The sequence below is a fragment of the Hypanus sabinus genome, chromosome 15 (assembly GCF_030144855.1).
Source record: "Hypanus sabinus isolate sHypSab1 chromosome 15, sHypSab1.hap1, whole genome shotgun sequence".
Classification (NCBI taxonomy): Eukaryota; Metazoa; Chordata; class Chondrichthyes; order Myliobatiformes; family Dasyatidae; genus Hypanus; species Hypanus sabinus.
The window spans coordinates 144,747-164,012 of record NC_082720.1 but is presented as its reverse complement, the minus strand read 5'-3'; the positions used below and the strand labels follow the sequence as shown (position 1 = coordinate 164,012).

Here is a 19,266-nt window from a genome sequence, read left to right as displayed (position 1 = left end):
TCAGTAAAAGGAACAATAATACAGACAGTTATCTAATTGGGGAGAAAATTCAAACATCAGAGGTGCAAAGAGACTAAGGAGTCCTCGTGCAGGACACACAGAAGTTTAATTTACAGATTGACTGTGCTGAAGAAGGCAAATGCAATGTTGGGATTTATTTCAAGGGGAATAGAATATAAAAACAAGGAGATAATGTTGAGGCTTTATAAGACACTCGTCATGGCGCACTTGGGAGTACTACCAACAGTTTTGGGCCCCTTATTTCAGAAAGGATATATTGTCATTGGAGAGAGTTCAGAAGAGGTTAATGAGTATGATCCCGGGAATGAAAGGGCTAACATATGAGGAGCTTTTGGCAGCTCTGAGCCTGTATTAATTGGAATTCAGAAGAATCAGATCAAATCAGATCAGATTCAGTTTATTGTCATTTAGAAACCACAAATGCAATGCAGTTAAAAAATGAGACATCGTTCTCCGGAATGATATCACAAAAAAAAAACACACGACAAAACGGACCACACAAGAAAAACCACATAACATTTGGTAATCCCCAATCCCCAATCCAGGGTCCGGAGAGGCTGCTGCGTATCAATATCGCGCTACCATCTTAGCAGGTTCTCAGGAAAGGAACTCCAAACCCATCAGACAAAACAAGACTACCCAGACACACCAAGTCAAGAGACCAGCACTACCACCCAACAAACCAAAAACCTACACAAAACCACAGTTATAGTTAACATTTAGTTGCAACAGTGCAGACAATACCATAATTGATAAAAGACTGACAAAAACCACATATTTTAACATATAGTTCCAACAGAATGTGTGGGCATCTCATTAAAACCTACCGTATGTTGAAAAGGCTGGATAAGGTGGATGTGGAGAGGATGTTTCCTCGGATGGTAGTATCGAGATCTAGAGAGCACAACTTCAAAATTGAGGGGTGATCTTTTTAGAAGTAAGGAGGAATTTTTTTAGCCAAAGAGTGATGAATCTGTGGAATGCTCTGCCACAGACTGTGGTGGTAAACACGTCTGTAATATATTCAAAGGAGAAGTTGATAGATTCTTGATTGGTTGGAAGATCAAGGGATATGGTGACAGGGTAGGTGTAGGAGGTTGAATGGGATCTGGGATCAGCCATTATGAATTGGCAGAGCTGACTCGATGGGCTGAATGGCCTAGTTCTGCTCCTGTGTCTTGTGGTCTTATGGAATCTACCTCAAATGCATTCCTTTAACTTATTCTCAAACATCCTTTTCCACCTGAATTAACTCAATCATGAAACTTCAAATCCTTCAGAATTATTGACTTTCTTTAGAAGCATCCTTCTAAGATGATGGCCTGTCAAATTTCCACTTCCTTTTCAAGGTTCCAGCAATTACTCCCTGCAACTGTAAAGATACAAAGTCTTGGTGAGATGGCACCCACACTTCTTACCTAAGGATTGGCAGGGATTGCCATGAAGGCTCATGAGCCCAATTTCAAAGATATTGGTGATCCCTTTATACTATACAACATACTGTGGAGCTGCTGAGCTATGCAGGAATGTCTATACCCAGCAATCAATATCTGCGAGCATTTGTCCAAGGATACTGTGGAGCCTTATTAAAAACAGCAGCACTATGGAGTTTGAGGTAAAGGAACAGAGAAAATTGAGGAACGTCAAGCTGAGGTAAAGATGTAAGTATTTCCACTGAACGGCACTTCAAGCAATTGCCCTGCACCTGCTGTCTATGTTCAGAATTTTCTGCCACGTTTTTTATCTACTGAGAAGCCAATGTGGTGAAGTTGGAACAATGCCTCCTTTTGTCAACCAAGCAATTCCACAACTGGGGCATCAGTTCTAGCTCTGAGGTCTTGCTGTATCTGGTCATGAATGTTGGTGGACAATTAAAGAGAAGAGGGCTTGAGGGCAGTCCTGTCATTAATATTGGGTGTGCCCGGCTTAAGTGCAAAGCAATCAGATGTAAAAATACACAAAACGCTAGTGGAACGCAGCAGGCCAGGCAGCATCTATAGGAAGAAGCACTGTCGACGTTTCCAGCCAAGACCCTGCGTCAGGACTAATTGAAAGGAAAGATACTAAGAGATTTGAAAGCAGGAAGGGGAGGGGGAAATGCAAATTGATAGGAGAAGACCGGAGGGGGTGGGGTGAAGCTAAGAGCTGGAAAGGTGATTGGCGAAAGGGATGCAGAGCTGGAGAAGGGAAAGGATCATGGGACGGGAGGCCTAGGGAGCAAGAAAGGGGGAGGGGAGTATCAGAGGGAGATGGAGAACAGGCAAAGAGTGATGGGCAGAGAGAGAAAAAAAAGGATGGCAGGGAAATTAAATAAATCAGGAATGGGGTAATGAAGGGGAGGAGGGGCATTAACAGAAGTTAGAGAAATCAATGCTCATGCCATCAGGTTGGAGGCTACCCAGATGGAATATAAGGTATTGTTCCTCCAACCTGAGTGTGGCTTCTATCCATGGCCTCCTCTACTGTCAAGATGATGCCATACTCAGGTTGGAGGAACATCTTATATTCTGTCTGGGTAGCCTCCAACCTGATGGCATGAACACTGATTTCTCTAACTTCTGTTAATGCCCCTCTTCCCCTTCATTACCCCATTCCTGATTTATTTTCCCTCCCCTCCTTTTTTTTCCTCTCTCTGCCCATCACTCTTTGCCTGTTCTCCATCTTCCTCTGGTGCTCCCTTCCCCATTTCTTTCTCCCTAGGCCTCCCATCCCATGATCCTTTCCCTTCTCCAGCTCTGCATACCTTTTGCCAAACACCTTTCCAGCTCTTAGCTTCACCCCTCCCCCTCCTGCTTTTTCCTATCATTTTGGATTTCCCCCTCCCCCTCCTACTTTCAAATCTCTTACTATCTTTTCTTTCAGTTAGTCCTGACGAAGAGACTTGGCCCGAAATGTCGACTGTACTTCTTCCTATAGATGCTGCCTGGCCTGCTGCGTTCCACCAGCATTTTGTGTGTGTTGCTTGAATTTCCAGCATCTGCAGATTCCCTCGTGTTTGCAGATGTAAAAATAGATGATTTCCCCCACAGCTTCTTCAACATCCTCAGCACCAGAGAACTGTTCTTTAACTCTGATTTCTTTCCTTGATTTCCACGAAGTCCGAAGATGATCTTGATCAGGTCCTGGGCATTGATTCATCTTAATATGCTTTAAGCATCAAACCTGCTGAAATAAGTCACCACATTTAGAAGCATCTGCGGGAAGAAGGGCATTGTCAATGTTTTGGGTTGAAACTTTGTATCATGACCATAAGACAATAAGACATAGGAGCAGAAATAGGCCATTTAGAAATAGGTGAGGCCTCACCAGTGCCTTATAAAGCTTCAGCATCACATCCCTCCTCTTGCATTCTAGACCTCTTAAAATAAATGCTAACATTGCATTTGCCTTCCTCACCACCGACTCAATCTGCAAGTTAATCTTTCGGGTGTTCTGAACAAGTCCTTTTGCATCTCAGATTTTTGGGATTTTCCCCCATTTAGAAAATAGTCTTCACATTTATTTCTACTACCAAAGTGCATGACCATGCATTTTCCAACATGGTATTTCATTTGCCACTTTCTTGCCCATTCTCCTAATCTAAGTCCTTCTGCAGCCTACCTGTTTCTTCAACCTATCTGCCCCACCACAAATCTCTCTATCATCTACAAATTTGGCAATAAAAAGCCATCTATTCCATCATCTGAACCACTGATAAACAGCATGAAAAGAAGTGGTCCCAATACCAACCCTTACTGGCAGACAACCAGAAAAGTATCCTTTTATTCCCAATGGTTGCCTCCTACCAGTCAATGCTCTAACCATCCTAGTAACTGTTCTGTAATACCATGGACTCTTAAGCTGGTAAGCAGCCTCATGTATAGCACTTTATCAAAGGCCTTCTGAAAGTCTAAATATACAATATCCACTGCATCCCCTTTATCTATCTTACTTGCAATCTCCTAAAAATAATTCCAACAGTTTCATCAGGCAAGATTTTCCCTTGAGGATACTATGCTGACTTTGTCCTTATCTGGTATCACCAAGTAGTCCATAACCTCATCCTTAACAATTGGACTCCAACATCTTACCAACCACTGAAGTCAGGCTAACTGGTCTATAGTTTCCTTTCCATTGTCTTCCCCCTTTCTTAAAGAGTGAGTGACATTTTCAATTTTCCAGTCCTCTGGAACAATGTCAGAGTCTAATGCTTTATGAAAGATTAATGTCTCCAGAATCTCTATCACTACTTCTTTCAGAACCCTAGGGTGCAGTTCATCTGGTCAGAGTGACTTATGTACCATTAGGTCATTTAGCTTTTTGTAATAGTAACTGCAGTCACTTATCTTCCCTCACACTCTTCAACATCTGGCACACTGCAGGTACCTTCCTGATGACTGATGCAAAATACTTATTTAGTTCATCTTACTTATTTAGTTCACCTTGTGCCCCGTTATTATTTCTCTGGCCTCATTTTCTAGTGGTGCAATCTAATCTCTCTTTTATTTTTTACATTCATGAGAAAGCTTTTAATATCCACTTTGATATTGTTTGCTAGCTTGCTTTCATATTTCATCTTTTTGTACCTAATGATTCTTTTAGTTGCTCTCTGTAGGGTTTTAAAAGTTTCCCAATCCTCTGTATTCCCACTAATTTCTGCTTTATTGTATGCCCTCTCTTTTGCTTTTACATTTGCTTTGACTTCCCTGGTCAGCCAGTGTACTATTTTGCAATTTAAGTATTTCTTTGTTTTTCGAATACATCTACCTTGCACATTCCTCATTTTTCCCAGAAACTCACACCATTGTTGCACTGCTGTCATCTCTGCCAGCATCTTCTTTCAAATTACTTTGGCCAATTTCTCTCTTATACACAGTAGGCTTATTCAGAAAGTCAGAAGGCATAGGAACCAGGGAAGTTTGGCCAGGTGGATTCAGAATTGGCTTGCCCGCAGAGAGCAGAGGGTCGTGGTGGAGGGAGTACATTCAGATTGGAGGGTTGTGACTAGTGGTGTCCCACAAGGATCAGTTCTGGGACCTCTACTTTTTGTGATTTTTATTAACAACCTGGATGTGGAGATAGAAGGGTAGGTTGGCAAGTTTGCAGATGACACAGAGGTTGGTGGAGTTGTGGATAGTGTAGAAGATTATCGAAGACTGCAGAGAGACATTGACAGGTTGCAGAAGTGGGCTGAGAAGTGGCAGATGGAGTTCAACCCGGAGAAGTGTGAGGTGGTACACTTTGGAAGGACAAATTCCAAGGCAGAGTACAAAATAAATGGCAGGATACTTGGTAGTGTGGAGGAGCAGAGGGATCTGGGGGTACATGTCCACAGATCCCTGAAAGTTGCCTCACAGGTAGATAGGGTAGTTAAGAAAGCTTATGGGGTGTTAGCTTTCACAAGTCAAGGGACAGAGTTTAAGAGTCGCGAGGTAATGATGCAGCTCTATAAAACTCTGGTTCGGCCACACTTGCAGTAATGTGTCCAGTTCTGGTCGCCTCACTATAGGAAGGATGTGGAAGCAATGGAAAGGGTACAGAGGAGATTTACCAGGATGCTGCCTGGTTTAGAGAATATGCATTAGGATCGGAGATTAAGGGTGCTAGGGCTTTACTCTCTGAGGAGGAGGAGGATGAGAGGAGACATGATAGAGGTATACAAGATATTAAGAGGAATAGATAGAGTGGACAGCCAGCACCTCTTCCCCAGGGCACCACTGCTCAATACAAGAGGACATGGCTTTAAGGTAAGGGGTAGGAAGTTCAAGGGAAATATTAGAGGAAGGTTTTTTTACTCAGAGAGTGGTTGGTGCGTGGAATGCACTGCCTAAGTCAGTGGTGGAGGCAGATACACTAGTGAAATTTAAGAGACAGATATATGGAGGAATTTAAGGTGGAGGGTTATATTGGAGGCAGGGTTTAAGGGTCGGCACAACATTGTGGGCCGAAGGACCTATACTGTGTTGTACTATTCTATGTTCTATACCACTGCAATTCCCTTCACTCCACTGAAATACTGCTACGTCAGACTTCACCTTCTCCCTATCAGATATCGTTGAACGCATCATACTGTGATCATTGCCTCCTAAGTGTTATTTTCCCTTGAGCTCCCTAATTACCTTCGGTTCATTACACAAAACTCAATCCAGTACACCTAATCCTCTAGTAGGCTGAATGACAAACTGCTCTAAATAGGCATACCGTGGGCATTCAACAAACTCACTCTCTTGAGATCCATTACCAACCTGATTTTCCCAATCGATCTGCATGTTGAAATCTCCCATGACTATCATAACATTGCCCTTTTGACATGCCAGCTACTGTTGGGTGGCCTGTATATAACTGCCATCAGGCTCCTTCTACCCTCGCAATTTCTTAACTCAACCCACACGGATTCAACATTTTATGATCCTGTCACATCCTAGGTATCTCTCCCATTTCCCACACATCCGCCCACCACCCCACTCGGGATAGGGTTACCCTTGTCCTCACCTACTACCCCACCTGCCTCCAGGTCCAACGTATAATTTTCCGTAACTTCTGCCACCTCCAATGGGACCCCACTACCAAGCACATCTTTCCCTCCCCCCCCCCCCACTTTCTGCTTTCCGCAGGGATCGCTCCCTATGCTACTCCCTTGTCCACTCATCCCCCCCCCATCCCCTCCCACTGATCTCCCTCCTGGCATTTACCCTTGTAAGCGAAACAAGTGCTACACCTGCCCTTACACTTCCTCCCTCACCACCACTCAGGGCCCCAGACAGTCCTTCCAGGTGAGGCGACACTTCACCTGTGAGTCGGCTGGTGTGGTATACTGCGTCCGGTGCTCCCGGTGTGGCCTTTTATATATTGGTGAGACCCAACGCAGACTGGGAGACCATTTTGCTGAACACCTACGCTCGGTCCGCCAGAGAAAGCAGGATCTCCCAGTGGCCACACGTTTTAATTCCACGTCCCATTCCCATTCTGATATGTCTATCCATATCCTCCTCTACTGTCAAGATGAATCCACACTCAGGTTGGAGGAATAACACCTTATATGCCGGCTGGGTAGCCTCCAACCTGATGGCATGAACATCGACTTCTCTAACTTCCGTTAATGCCCCTCCTCCCCTTCTTACCCTATCCCTGACATATTTAGTTGTTTGTTTTTTTTCTCTCTCTCTACCCATCACCCTGCCTGTTCTCCATCTCCCTCTGGTGCTCCCCCCTCCCCCTTTCTTTCTCCCGAGGCCTCCCGTCCCATGATCATTTCCCTTCTCCAGCTCTGTATCACTTTCGCCAATCACCTTTCCAGCTCTTAGCTTCATCCCACCCCCCCCCCAGTCTTCTCCTATCATTTCACATTTCCCCCTCCCCCCCCCACTACTTTCAAATCTCTTAGTATCTCTCCTTTCAGTTAGTCCTGACGAAGGGTCTCGGCCCGAAACGTCGACAGTGCTTCTCCCTATAGATGCTGCCTGGCCTGCTGTGTTCCACCAGCATTTTGTGTGTGTTGCTGGTATTCACCCTGCTGGCTGCAATTCTGTCCTATCATCTGCTTGCTCTTCTTGACAGTCTGGCTGAATGGTCTATCTGCTTTTTTACTGTCCTGTCCTAATCCCTTTATTCTGGCTCCCACCCCCTTGCCAAATTAGTTTAAAACCCTCCTCAACAGTTCTAATAAACCTATCTTCAAGAATATTGGTCCCTCTCAGGTTCAGTGCAACCCGTCACTTTTGTGCAGGTCATACCTCCCACAGAAGAGATCTCTGTAATCCAAGAACCTGAATCCCTGCCCCCTGCACCAGCATCTCAGTCACGCATTAACCTGCCAAATCATCCTGTCTCTACCCTCACTGGGTGCATAGCATAGGCAGCAATCCAGAAATTATTACCCTGGAGGCCCTACTTCTCAAGTTTCTGCCTAGCTCTCTTAATTCTCTTTTCAGGACTTTTTTGCTTTTCTTTCCTATGCCATGGGTACCAATATTTTCCAAGGCATTTGGCTGCTCTCCCTCCTTGTCCAAAATGCTGTGGACGTGATCCGAGATATCCCAGACCCTGGCACCTGGGAATCAACATACCATTTGTATGTCCCGTTCACTTCCACAGAATCTTCTGTTTGTTCCCCTGACTACTGAGTGTCCTATCACTACCACTCCCCTCTTCTCCCTCTTTCCTTTCTGCACCATGGACCTATGCTCAGTGCCAGTAACCTGGTTTCTGTGGCATTCCCCACAACAGTATCCAAAATGATTATTGAGGGGAATGGCCACAGAGATGCTCTGCCCTAACTACCTATTCACATTTTTATTTCTTCTGACAGTCACCCAACTATTCATCTCCTGCAACTTAGTGGTGACTACTTCCCTGCAACACTGATCGATTATCTCCTCATTCTTCCATAGAAACCTAAGGTCAACCAGCTGCTGCTCCAGATCCCTAATACGGTCAACAAAGAGCTGCAGCTGGATGCACTTTACACAGATGTAGTTCCTTGGGAGTCTCTGGGTCTCCCAGGACTCCAACATCTGACATAAGCAGTGAAACAATGACAATTCTTTTCGTCTCACAGATGTGCTTGACCAGGTAAGTTCCTCCAGCAGATTGTTTCTTGTTCCAGATCCCAACATCTGCAATCTCCTGTGTCTGTAAGTGCCTTAAGGCAGCAAATGCATCCTCCTGAGGCAATTCACATGGGATCCAAGATACTAAGAACATTGGCATCCATAGACACACCAGAGCTGTCTACACCCACAGTCACACACTGCAACTGTCTACACATGCAATTCATACCCAGACAACTAGACACACTAGAGTTTCTGCAAATGTAGAAATCTTTAGCAACAAGTGGTATCCATCCTACTTCAAGTCTCAACTATGTAAAGAAGGCCATGCCAGGAGCAGCAGATGATCCTGACAGGATCACAGCCCCTGAAAGATAGCAAGGGAGGTTGTGTAGGGGCAGATGTAGCATTTGACACAGTTGCAGGGGTTAAGTGTGAGGAGGGAGATCTGTGGGGAGGGAAAATTGGACAAGGAAGTCCTGGAGAGAGTGATCACTGTAGAAAGTGAAGTGGTAAGGGGGGGGGGGGGGGGGAAACGGTGGGAAAAATGTGCCTAATTGTAAGATCCTGTTGGAGCTAGTGGAAGTTACAGAGAATGATGTGCTGGATATGGCAAGTGGGCGAGGGCAGATGTGTGGGAAATGGAGGAGACGTGGCTGAGGGCAAAGGTTCAAAGGTTAATTTTTTTGTCAAAGTATGCATGTACAACTCTGATATTTGTCTTCTCTAGATTACCATGGACTACAAAAAAACCATGGCGTTGTTGAAAAGCAAAGCCATCACTATCCCCCCACCTTGACACGAGAAAACAAAAGAAATAAAACTCACAAACCCCAAAACCCCTTCTCTCACAGAAAAAAACAGATCATCCACACGCCCAAAACCCCAATTCCTTAAGCCCCTCCCTCATAAAAACAGCAACAATAACATTAAATCCCCACAAGCCCCTCCTCGCAGAAAAAAACAGCGACAATAGCATCAATACTAACCCCCTTTCTCACACACAAAAAACTAACAGATTTGCGCACACAGAAAATAACGAGGCCCCAAATCTCCAACTTCTCCCTCACATAAAAAGTATCATATCTCCCACCTGCCAATCAGCAACAGGAAAACATCGAAGAATGAAGGAAACCAATATAAAGTACAGACCAATAATCACAAAAATCTCAGAATATCAAAAACATCCTTCCATCAAGCTTTCGAGGAGCGCTGCCACATGAACGAAGCCCTTCCATGAAGAGCAACTGCACACTGAGTCCGAACACCAATGCCTCCATTGAGAGCGACTGCAGACCTCCTCTGCATTAGGGTTAGGGTTAACCCTAACCCTAATGCAGGTTAACCCTAACCCTAACCCTAACCTAACCCTAACCCTCCTCTGCATTCACCTAGATGCTTCAATCTTCCTCACCACATCAAGATGGAGTTGTTCCAAGAGCAGCTTGTGTTCTCCGTTCTCTCCAGACAGAGCAGAGTGCAAGATATGAATTCCAAACTGCACTTCACAGGCTCTAGCCATTTCCATTACACAATCAAAACAAAAAGAACAAGCAGAAGACATGGAGAAAGTGAAATAATTGATGAGATTGACTATCTGGTTGCCCAAGCAACCATTGTTTGCTGGCACCATCTTGACTGGCAGCATCGATAGTGGTGGAGAGGAAACTCAGTTTTTTAAAGAGGACATCTAAGATGTTTGGGCATAGACAGCCTCAGCCTGAGAACAGATCGAGCGATGCAGAGGAACTGAGAGAAGAGAATAACATTTTTTCAAGTGCCAAGTGGGAAGCCAAGACAAATGCGAGAGTCAGTGGGTGTTGGTAGATGTAGACAGAGATGGAGACTGAGATCAAGAAAGGAGAGAGAGGTGTCAGAGATGGGCCTGGACTGTTTACACACACACACCAGGACAGTTCATCCCTGCAGAGACACAGGGGACAACCACCTGGGGCCTTCTACACCCATAGACACCTGACTGTCTACATCCAACCAGGGCCATTCACAACTAAAAACATACTGAAACTGTTCATGCCTAAAGAGGCCTGGCATGTCAAAACCCAGAGACATACCGGGACTGTACACACCAGGGTAGTATCCACAGGAACACCAGGACCATCCACACGCACAGAAACACCAGGATAGTCCACATCCACAAACTCAACAGGTTAGCCTACATGCATTACTATCTATATCCACTGATAGACCAAGATAGGACAACTCCACAGACATGTCAGAAATGTTTACACCCACAGATACTCTGGGCAGTCCACCCAAAGAACCAAAGCGACCATCTACATCGACCTACACACTGGGATAGTCCGCACTCAGATACACACAATGAGTCTCTAGAATCACAGACAGAAAGGAACTATCTAGCACATAGCCACAATAGGACTATGCAGACCCACACAAACACAGGGATTGACATACTCACAAGGACCCACATACTCACCGGGACTGTCTACACCCATTGACAACAGATTGCATATAGTGGTGCTAGAAAGGTTGTGAATCCTGTAGAATTTTCTCTGTTACTGCATAAATATGACCTAAAATCCTAAAATGTGATCAGATATTCACGCATTAATATGAAAGAAAACTCAACTAAATAAATAACATCAACAGTGATGAAATGCTTTGAGAGGTTGGTTATAACTAGACTGAACTCCTGCCTCAGCAAGGACCTGGACCTATTGCAATTTGCCTATCGTCACAATAGGTCAACAGCAGACACAATCTCAATGGCTCTTCACACAGCTCTAGACCACCTAGACAACACAAACACCTATGTCAGGATACTGTTCATTGACTATAGCTCAGCATTTAATACAGGTGTCCCCCCCCCTTTACAAAGATAGAGCATTCCTATAAAATCTTTCTTAAGCCGAAATGGCGTAAAGCGAAGAACCATTAATTTATATGGGAAAAATTTTCGTAAAAGCCAAAATCCTCTTTGTAATGCAAAAACAGGTTACTAATCTAGGTCTTTTGTAAAAGCGAAGTGGCATAAAGCGAACACTCGTAAAGCGGGGGACACCTGTACCATCATTCTCACAATCCGGATTGAGGAGTTGCAGAACCTGGGCCTCCGTACCTCCCTCTGTAATTGGATCCTTGACTTCCTTACCGGAAGACCATATCCTCTTTGCTGATGATCAACACTGGTGCAGCTCAGGGTTGTGTGCTTAGCCCACTGCTCTACTCTCTGTATACACATGACTATGTGGCTAGGCATAGCTCAAATACCATCTACAAATTTGCTGACGATACAACCATTGTTGGTAGAATCTCAGGTGGTGATGAGAGGGCGTACAGGAGTGAGGTATGCTAACTAGTGGAATAGTGCTGCATCAACAAGCTGACACTCAGTGTCAATAAGACGAAAGAGCTGATTGTGGACTTCAGAAAGGGTAAGACGAAGGAACACATACCAATCCTCATAAAGGGATCAGAAGTGGAGAGAATGAGCAGCTTTGTTCCTGGGTGTCAAGATATCCGAAGATCTAACCTGGTCCCAAAACATTGATGTAGTCATAAAGAAGGCAAGACAGCAGCTATACTTTATTAGGAGTTTGAAGAGATTTGGCATGTCAACAAATACGCTCAAACACTTCTATAGTTGTACAGTGGAGAGCATTCTGACAGGCTACATCACTGTCTGGTATGGAGGGGCTACTGCACAGGGTCAAAAGAAGCTACAGAAGATTGCAAATCTAGTCAGCTCCATCTTGGGCACTAGCCTACAAAGTACCCAGGACATCTTTTGGAAGCGGTGTCTCAGAAAGGCAGCTTCCATTATTGAAGACCTCCAGCACCCAAGGCATGCCCTTTTCTCACTGTTACCGTTAGGTAGGAGATACAGAAGCCTGAAGGCACACACTCAGCAATTCAGGAACAGCTTCTTCCCCTCTGCCATATGATTCCTGAATGGACTTTGAAGCTTTGGACACTACCTCACTTTTTTTAATATACAGTATTTCTGTTTTTGCACATTTTTTAATATCTATTCAATATACATAATTTATTTACTTGTTTACTTATTATGTTTTAATTTATTTATTATTTTTTCTCCCTCTGCTAGATTACGTATTGCATTGAACTGCTGCTGCCAAGTTAACAAATTCACATTACATACCAGTGATAATAAACCTGATTCTGATAAAACAATAATAATTGTTCATTTATTGAGAAAAACGATCCAATATTACATGTATATGTTGAAAAAGTATGCGAACCTTTCCTCTCAGTAACTGGTGTGACCCCCCCCCCCCCCCACCTTGTACAGCAATAACTTCAACCAAACATTTCCAATACCTGTTGATCAGTCCTGCACTTTGGCTTGGAGGAATTTTAAGCCATTCCTCCCTACAAAACTGCTTCGACTTTGGGATGTTGGTGGGCTTCCTTGCATGAACTGCTTGCTTTAGGTCCTGGCACAACATTTCTATAGGATTGTCAGGACTTTGTCTCAGCCATTCTCAAACACAAATTTTCTTCTTTTTAAGCCACACTGTTTTTATGTACTCCTGCCTTCCAGATCATTATCTTGTTGCATTATCCAACTTCTATTAAGTTTCAGGTGACAGACCGCTGGCCTAACATTCTCCTGTAAAATGTCTTGAAACAATTCTGAATTCATTGTTTCCTCAATGATTGCAAGCTGTCCAGGACCTGAGGCAGCAAAGCAGCCCAAATTCATGATGATCCTTCCTCCATGCTTCACAGTTGGGATGAGGTTTTGGTGTTGATGTGTAATGCCTTCTTTCATACAAACATAGCAATGCGATTTCTGCCAGGAAGTTTAATTTTTGTCTCATCTATCCACAGAACATTGTCCCAGAAGCATGGTAGAACATCCAGGTGGCCTTTTGCAAACTTGAGATGTGCAGCAATGTTTTTTTTTTGAGAGCAGAGGTTTTCTCTGTGGTGTCCTTCCATGAACATTATTCATGTTTACTGTTTTTCTTATAGTGAACACGTGAACAGAGACTTAAACAGAGATTTCTGCAGGTTTTTTGGTGTTACCCTTGGGTTCTTTTTCACCTCCTCCAGCAATACACATTATGCTCTTTGTGTGATCTTCGCAGGATGCCCACTCTGGGGGAAGTAGCATTAGTACTGAGTTTCCTCCATTTGTACACAATTTCTTTTACTGTGGACTGATGAACACTCAGGTCTTTAGAAATGCTTTTGTAGTCTTTTCCAGCTTCATGCATCTCTACAACTCTTCCTCTAAGATCCATTGTAAGTTGTTTTGAGCAAGGCACGGTGCACATAAACAGATTTTTCTTGAGAAGAGCAGGCTCTGTCAGTAACCTGACCTTGTGTGTCTTTTTTATAGGGCAGGCCTACTCGAAAATCCACACCTCCAATCTCATATCACTGATCGGAACATCTGACTCCAAATGGCTTTTGTAAAAGGCATTACCCCAGAGGTTCACATATTTTTTCCAACAAATACATATAATATTACATATTTTTTCTTAATAAACAAATATAATCTCTTTTGTGTTATTTATTTATTTGGATTCTCTATCCATTTTTAGCACATGAGAAGATCTGATCACATTTTAGGACATATGTATGCATATTAGGACGTATTTATTCCCTGGAGCATAGAAGAATGAGGGGAGATTTGATAAGGGTATATAAAATTATGATGGGTATAGATAGAGTGAATGCAATCAGGCTTTCTCCACTCTCTCCACACTAATCCTAACCTCACCATCAAACCCGAAGACAAAGGTGGTGCCTTAGTAGTCTGGCGGGCGGACCTCAACTTTACTGAGGCCAAACGGCAGCTCTCTGACACCTCCTCTTACTTACCCCATGGAACAGGACCCCACCAAAAAACATCAAACCATTGTCTCCCGTACCATCATTGCCCTTATCAACTCCGGAGACCTTCCATCCTCAGCCAAAAAGTTCATAATTTCCACACCTCGCACTGCTCGGTTTTACCTCCTCCCCAAGATCCACAAACCTGACTGTCCTGGTGGGCCCATAGTTTCGGCCTGCTCTTGCCCCACCGAATTTGTATCTGCCTACCTGGACTCCATTTTGTCACCCATAGTTCAGTCCCTCCCCACCTACATCCAGGATACATTCCATGCTTTCCACCTCTTCAATAACTTCCAGTTCCCTGGTCCTGACTGCTTCATTTTCACCATGGATGTCCAATCTTTATACACTTCAACTCCCCATCAAGAAGGCCTCAAAGCCCTCCGCTACTTTCTTTACAATAGACCTCACCAGTTCCCCAACACCACCACACTCCTCCGGTTGGCGGAACTGGTACTCACACTTAATAAGCAAACACGAGGAAATCTGCAGATGCTGTAAATTCAAACAACACACACAAAATGCTGGTGTAACACAGCAGGCCAGGCAGCATCCATAAGGAGAAGCACTGTCGACGTTTCGGGCCAAGACCCTTCGTCAGGACTAACTGAAAGGAAAGATAGTAAGAGATTCTTAAAGAATGAGGACAGTTGAGATATCCTGGAATGGAAAGCCTCATCCTGGGAGCAGATGCAGCGGAGACGGAGGAACTGGGAATAGGGAATAGCATTTTTACATTTGGCAGGGTAGGAAGAGGTATAATCAAGGTAGTTATGGGAGTCAGTGGGTTTATAGAAGATGTCAGTAGACAGTCTGTCTCCAGAGATGGAGACCGAGAGATCGAGAAAGGGGAGAAAAGTGTCCAAGATGGACCAAGTGAATTTGAAGGCTGAGTGAAAGTCACTCAGCTGGGTCTTACTATTTTCCCTTTCAGTTAGTCCTGACGAAGGGGTCTCAGCCCGAAACGTCGACAGTGCTTCTCCTTATCGATGCTGCCTGGCCTGCTGTGTTCCACCAGCATTTTGTGTGTGTTGCTCACACTTAATAACTTCTCTTTTGGCTCTTCCTACTTTCTTCAGACCAAGGGTGTAGCTATGGGCACTCACATGGGCTCCAGCTATGCCTGCCTCTTTGTGGGTTATGTGGAACAGTCTATGCTCCAAATCTATACTGGTACTGCTCCCCAACTTTTTCTTCACTACATTGATGACTACATTGGTGCTGCTTCCTGCACCCATGCTAAGCTCGTCAATTTCATTGGCTTTGCCTCTAACTTTCACCCAGCCCTCAAATTCACTTGGTCCATCTTGGACACTTCTCTCCCCTTTCTCGATCTCTCGGTCTCCATCTCTGGAGACAGACCGTCCACTGACATCTTCTATAAACCCTCTGACTCCTATAACTACCTTGATTATACCTCTTCTCACCCTGCCAAATATAAAAATGCTATTCCCTATTCCCAGTTCCTCCGTCTCTGCCGCATCTGCTCCCAGGATGAGGCTTTCCATTCCAGGACATCTCAAATATCCTCTTTCTTTAAGAATCGTGGTTTCCCTTCTGCTGTCATCAATGATGCCCTCACCCACATCTCCTCCATTTCCCGCACTTCAGCCCTCACCCCATCCTCCCGTCACTACAACAGGGACTGTGTTCCCCTTGTCCTCACCTACCACCCCATCAGCCTCTGGATCCAGCATATTATCCTCCGCAACTTCTGCCACCTTCAACAGGACCCCACCACTAAGCACATCTTTCCCTCTCTACCCCTCTCTGCTTTTCGCAGGGATCGCTCCCTCCCTGACTGCCTGGTCCACACGTCCATCCCCACAGATCTCTCACCGGGCACTTATCCCTGCAAGCGTAAGTGCTACACCTGTCCCTACACCTCCTCTCTTACCACCATTCAGGGCCCCAAACAATCCTTCCAGGTGAGGCAACACTTCACTTGTGAGTCTGTTGGGGTCATCTATTGCATCCAGTGCTCCCGGTGCGGCCTCCTCTACATCGGCGAGACCCGACGCAGATTGGGGGACCGCTTCATCGAGCACCTCTGCTCCATCCACCACAACAGTCAGGATTTCCTGGTTGCCACCCATTTCAACTCTGCTTCACATCCCCATTTGGATATGTCCATACATGGCCTCCTCTACTACCATGATGAGACCAAACTCAGGTTGGAAGAGCAACACCTCATATACCAGCCCCTTGGTATGAACATTGAATTCTCCAACTTCCGGTAATTCCCTCCCTCTCGCTTCCCCCATCCCACTTTCACTCTGCCTCCTCTTCTAGCTGCCCATCACCTCTCTCATGATTCTGCCTTCTTCTACTACCCATAGTGCTTTCCCCTTACATTCCTTCTTCACCCCTCCTGCCTATCCCCTCCCTGCTTCCCCTCCCCCACCCCTTGATCTTTCCTCTGGTTGGTTTTTCACCGGCACCTTCCACCCTCCCCCCACCTTCTTTATAGGGCCCCTGCCCCCTCCTTCTTCAGTTGTGATGAAGGGTCTCAACCCGAAACATTGTCTGCTGGTTTCAGTGGATGCTGCCCGACCTGCTGAGTTCATCCAGCTTGTTTATACATGTTGATTTTTCCACTGAGGCTAGGGGAGAAAAAAAAACCAGAGGACATGGATCAAGGGTGAAAAGGGAAAAGTTTAAAGGGAACATTAAGGGGAGCTTCTTCACACAGAGAGTAGTGGGAGCGTGGAATGAGCTGCCAGATGAAGTGCTGAATGCAGGCTCACTTTTAACAATTAAGATAAACTTGGACAGGTACATGGATGAGAGGGGTATGGAGGGATATGGTCCAGGTGCAGGTCAGTGGGACTAGGCAGAAAAATGGTTCGGCACAGCCAAGAAGGGCCAAAAGGCCTGTTTCTCTGCTGAAATGTTCTATGGTTCTAAATAGAGAAAATTTTACAGGGTTCATAAACTTTCTAGCACTACTTTCTTTGCCTACACTGCTGCGCTAGTTTCAAAATGTTACTCTAATCTTGTGAACCTTCCCCACTGCTTCTGTTCCCTTGGCATTCGGAAATATTGGTAGACATGTACCTTGCAGCCCCCTACACCAACAAGGACTGCCTAAGACCACAGTCAGCGTGACTGTCCATATTGACGAACACCAGGCAGTCTTCACTTACAGTCCACCAACACTGTTTTCTTTGCCTAGTTTCAGGATTTATAATATGTTCCTCTGGTCTTTGATGTTCTCTGCAGTTTCCATCCTTTAGCTTCCACTAATATTGGGAGATGCATACCTTGCAGCTGAGATCCCCCATCGCAAGTATCATTACAGTCAGCAGCATGCACCTCGATCTTCTCTGATGGGAATTTGTGACTGCAGATCGGACACTCCACATAAGATTTCTTTGATGGTGTGGGTTGAAACTCATCAGCTTCATCTTCGATCAGAACCACGTCTTCAGGCTCCTGTAATGGGGGGCAGGGTAAGAAAGTATCATGGAGAAGAGCAGTAGCGAGAGAAAGAAGCAATAGCAAAGAGCCTAACTAATATATTTGTGAACCCTGAGACATTTCAGACCATATGACCATAAGATATAGAAGCAGATTTATTTATTTAAAATACAGTGTGGAATAGGCCCTTCTGGCCTTTCAAGCTGTGCTGCTCAGGAATCCCCCACGCTTTAACTAAACATCCAGTAATTTTTTTGGACTGTGGAAGGAAACCGGAGCACCGGGATAAACCCACGCAATCACAGGGAGAACATACAAATTCTGACAGTACGGGAAATGAACCTTGGTCTCCTGTACTGCTAACCACTACACTACCATTTAGCCTGTCAAGTCTGCTCTACCATGGCTGATCGGATTCTCTCTCAGCCCCAATCTACTGCCATCTCCCCATAACTCTTCATTCCCTGACTAATCAAGAACCTATCAATCTCTCTCTTAAATATACCCAACAGCTGTCTGTGGCAATGAATTCTACATATTCACCACTCTCTGGCTAAAGAAATACCTCCTCATCGCCATTCTAAATGGACATCCCCCTATTTCTCCTGGTCTTCGACTCCCCACCATAGAATACATCCTCTCCACATCCAGTCTGTGAAGGCCTTTAAACATTTGATAGGTTTCAATGAGATCCACCCTTATTCTTATGAATTCCAGTGAGTATACATCCAGAGCCATCAAATGCTCCTCATAGGATAAGCTTTCAATCTGGAATCATTTTCATGAATCTCTTTTGAACTCTCTCCAACATCAGCAGATCCTTTCTTAGATATGGGCCCAAAACTGCTCACAATATTCCTGGTGAGGCCTCGCCAGTGCTTTACAAAGCCTCAACATTACACCCTTGATTTTATATTCTAGTCCTCTTGAAATGAATGCCAACATTGCATTTGCCTTCCCCAACATCAACTCAACCTGCATATGAACCTTTAGGGAATCCTGTGTGGAGACACCCAAGTCCCTTTGCACCTCAGATTGTTGAATTTTCTCTCCATTTAGAAAATAGTCTACGCTTTTACTTCTAGCAAAGTGCATGACTATACACTTCCCAACACTGTATTCCATCTGCCACTTCTTTGCCCATTCTCCTAATCTGTCTAAGTCCTTCTGTAGCCTCTCTGCTTCCTCAATACCACCTACCTCTACACCCATCTTCACACTGTCCACAAACATTGTCACAAATTCTGTCACTCAAATCAAAACATAAGAATCGGTCCCAACATAGACCTCAGTAGTCATCTCCTGTCATCCTTTCTAGTGTCCCTTTCCAATCAACTTGGGCCAGCTCCTCTCTCATGCCCTTTACCCCACTGTAATACTGATAATCTGACTTCAGCTACTCCTTGCCAAATTGCAGGGTAAATTCTATCATATTATGATCACTTTTCCAATG

General features: G+C 44.7%; 1 protein-coding gene across 6 annotated transcripts in view; it reads right to left on the bottom strand.

Annotated features, from left to right (window-relative positions):
* Window positions 1–19,266, bottom strand: part of uimc1 (ubiquitin interaction motif containing 1) — a 99,618-nt gene that overhangs the window by 26,323 nt on the left and 54,029 nt on the right. For 5 of the 6 annotated variants that reach the window (XM_059989957.1, XM_059989958.1, XM_059989955.1 and 2 more), the window contains exon 5: window positions 17,657–17,828. In XM_059989957.1, the coding sequence (XP_059845940.1) occupies window positions 17,657–17,828 (172 nt within the window). Of the gene's footprint in view, window positions 1–2,944; window positions 3,187–17,656; window positions 17,829–19,266 lie in introns of those variants that run through there. The other variant, XM_059989960.1, reaches the window with a different exon arrangement.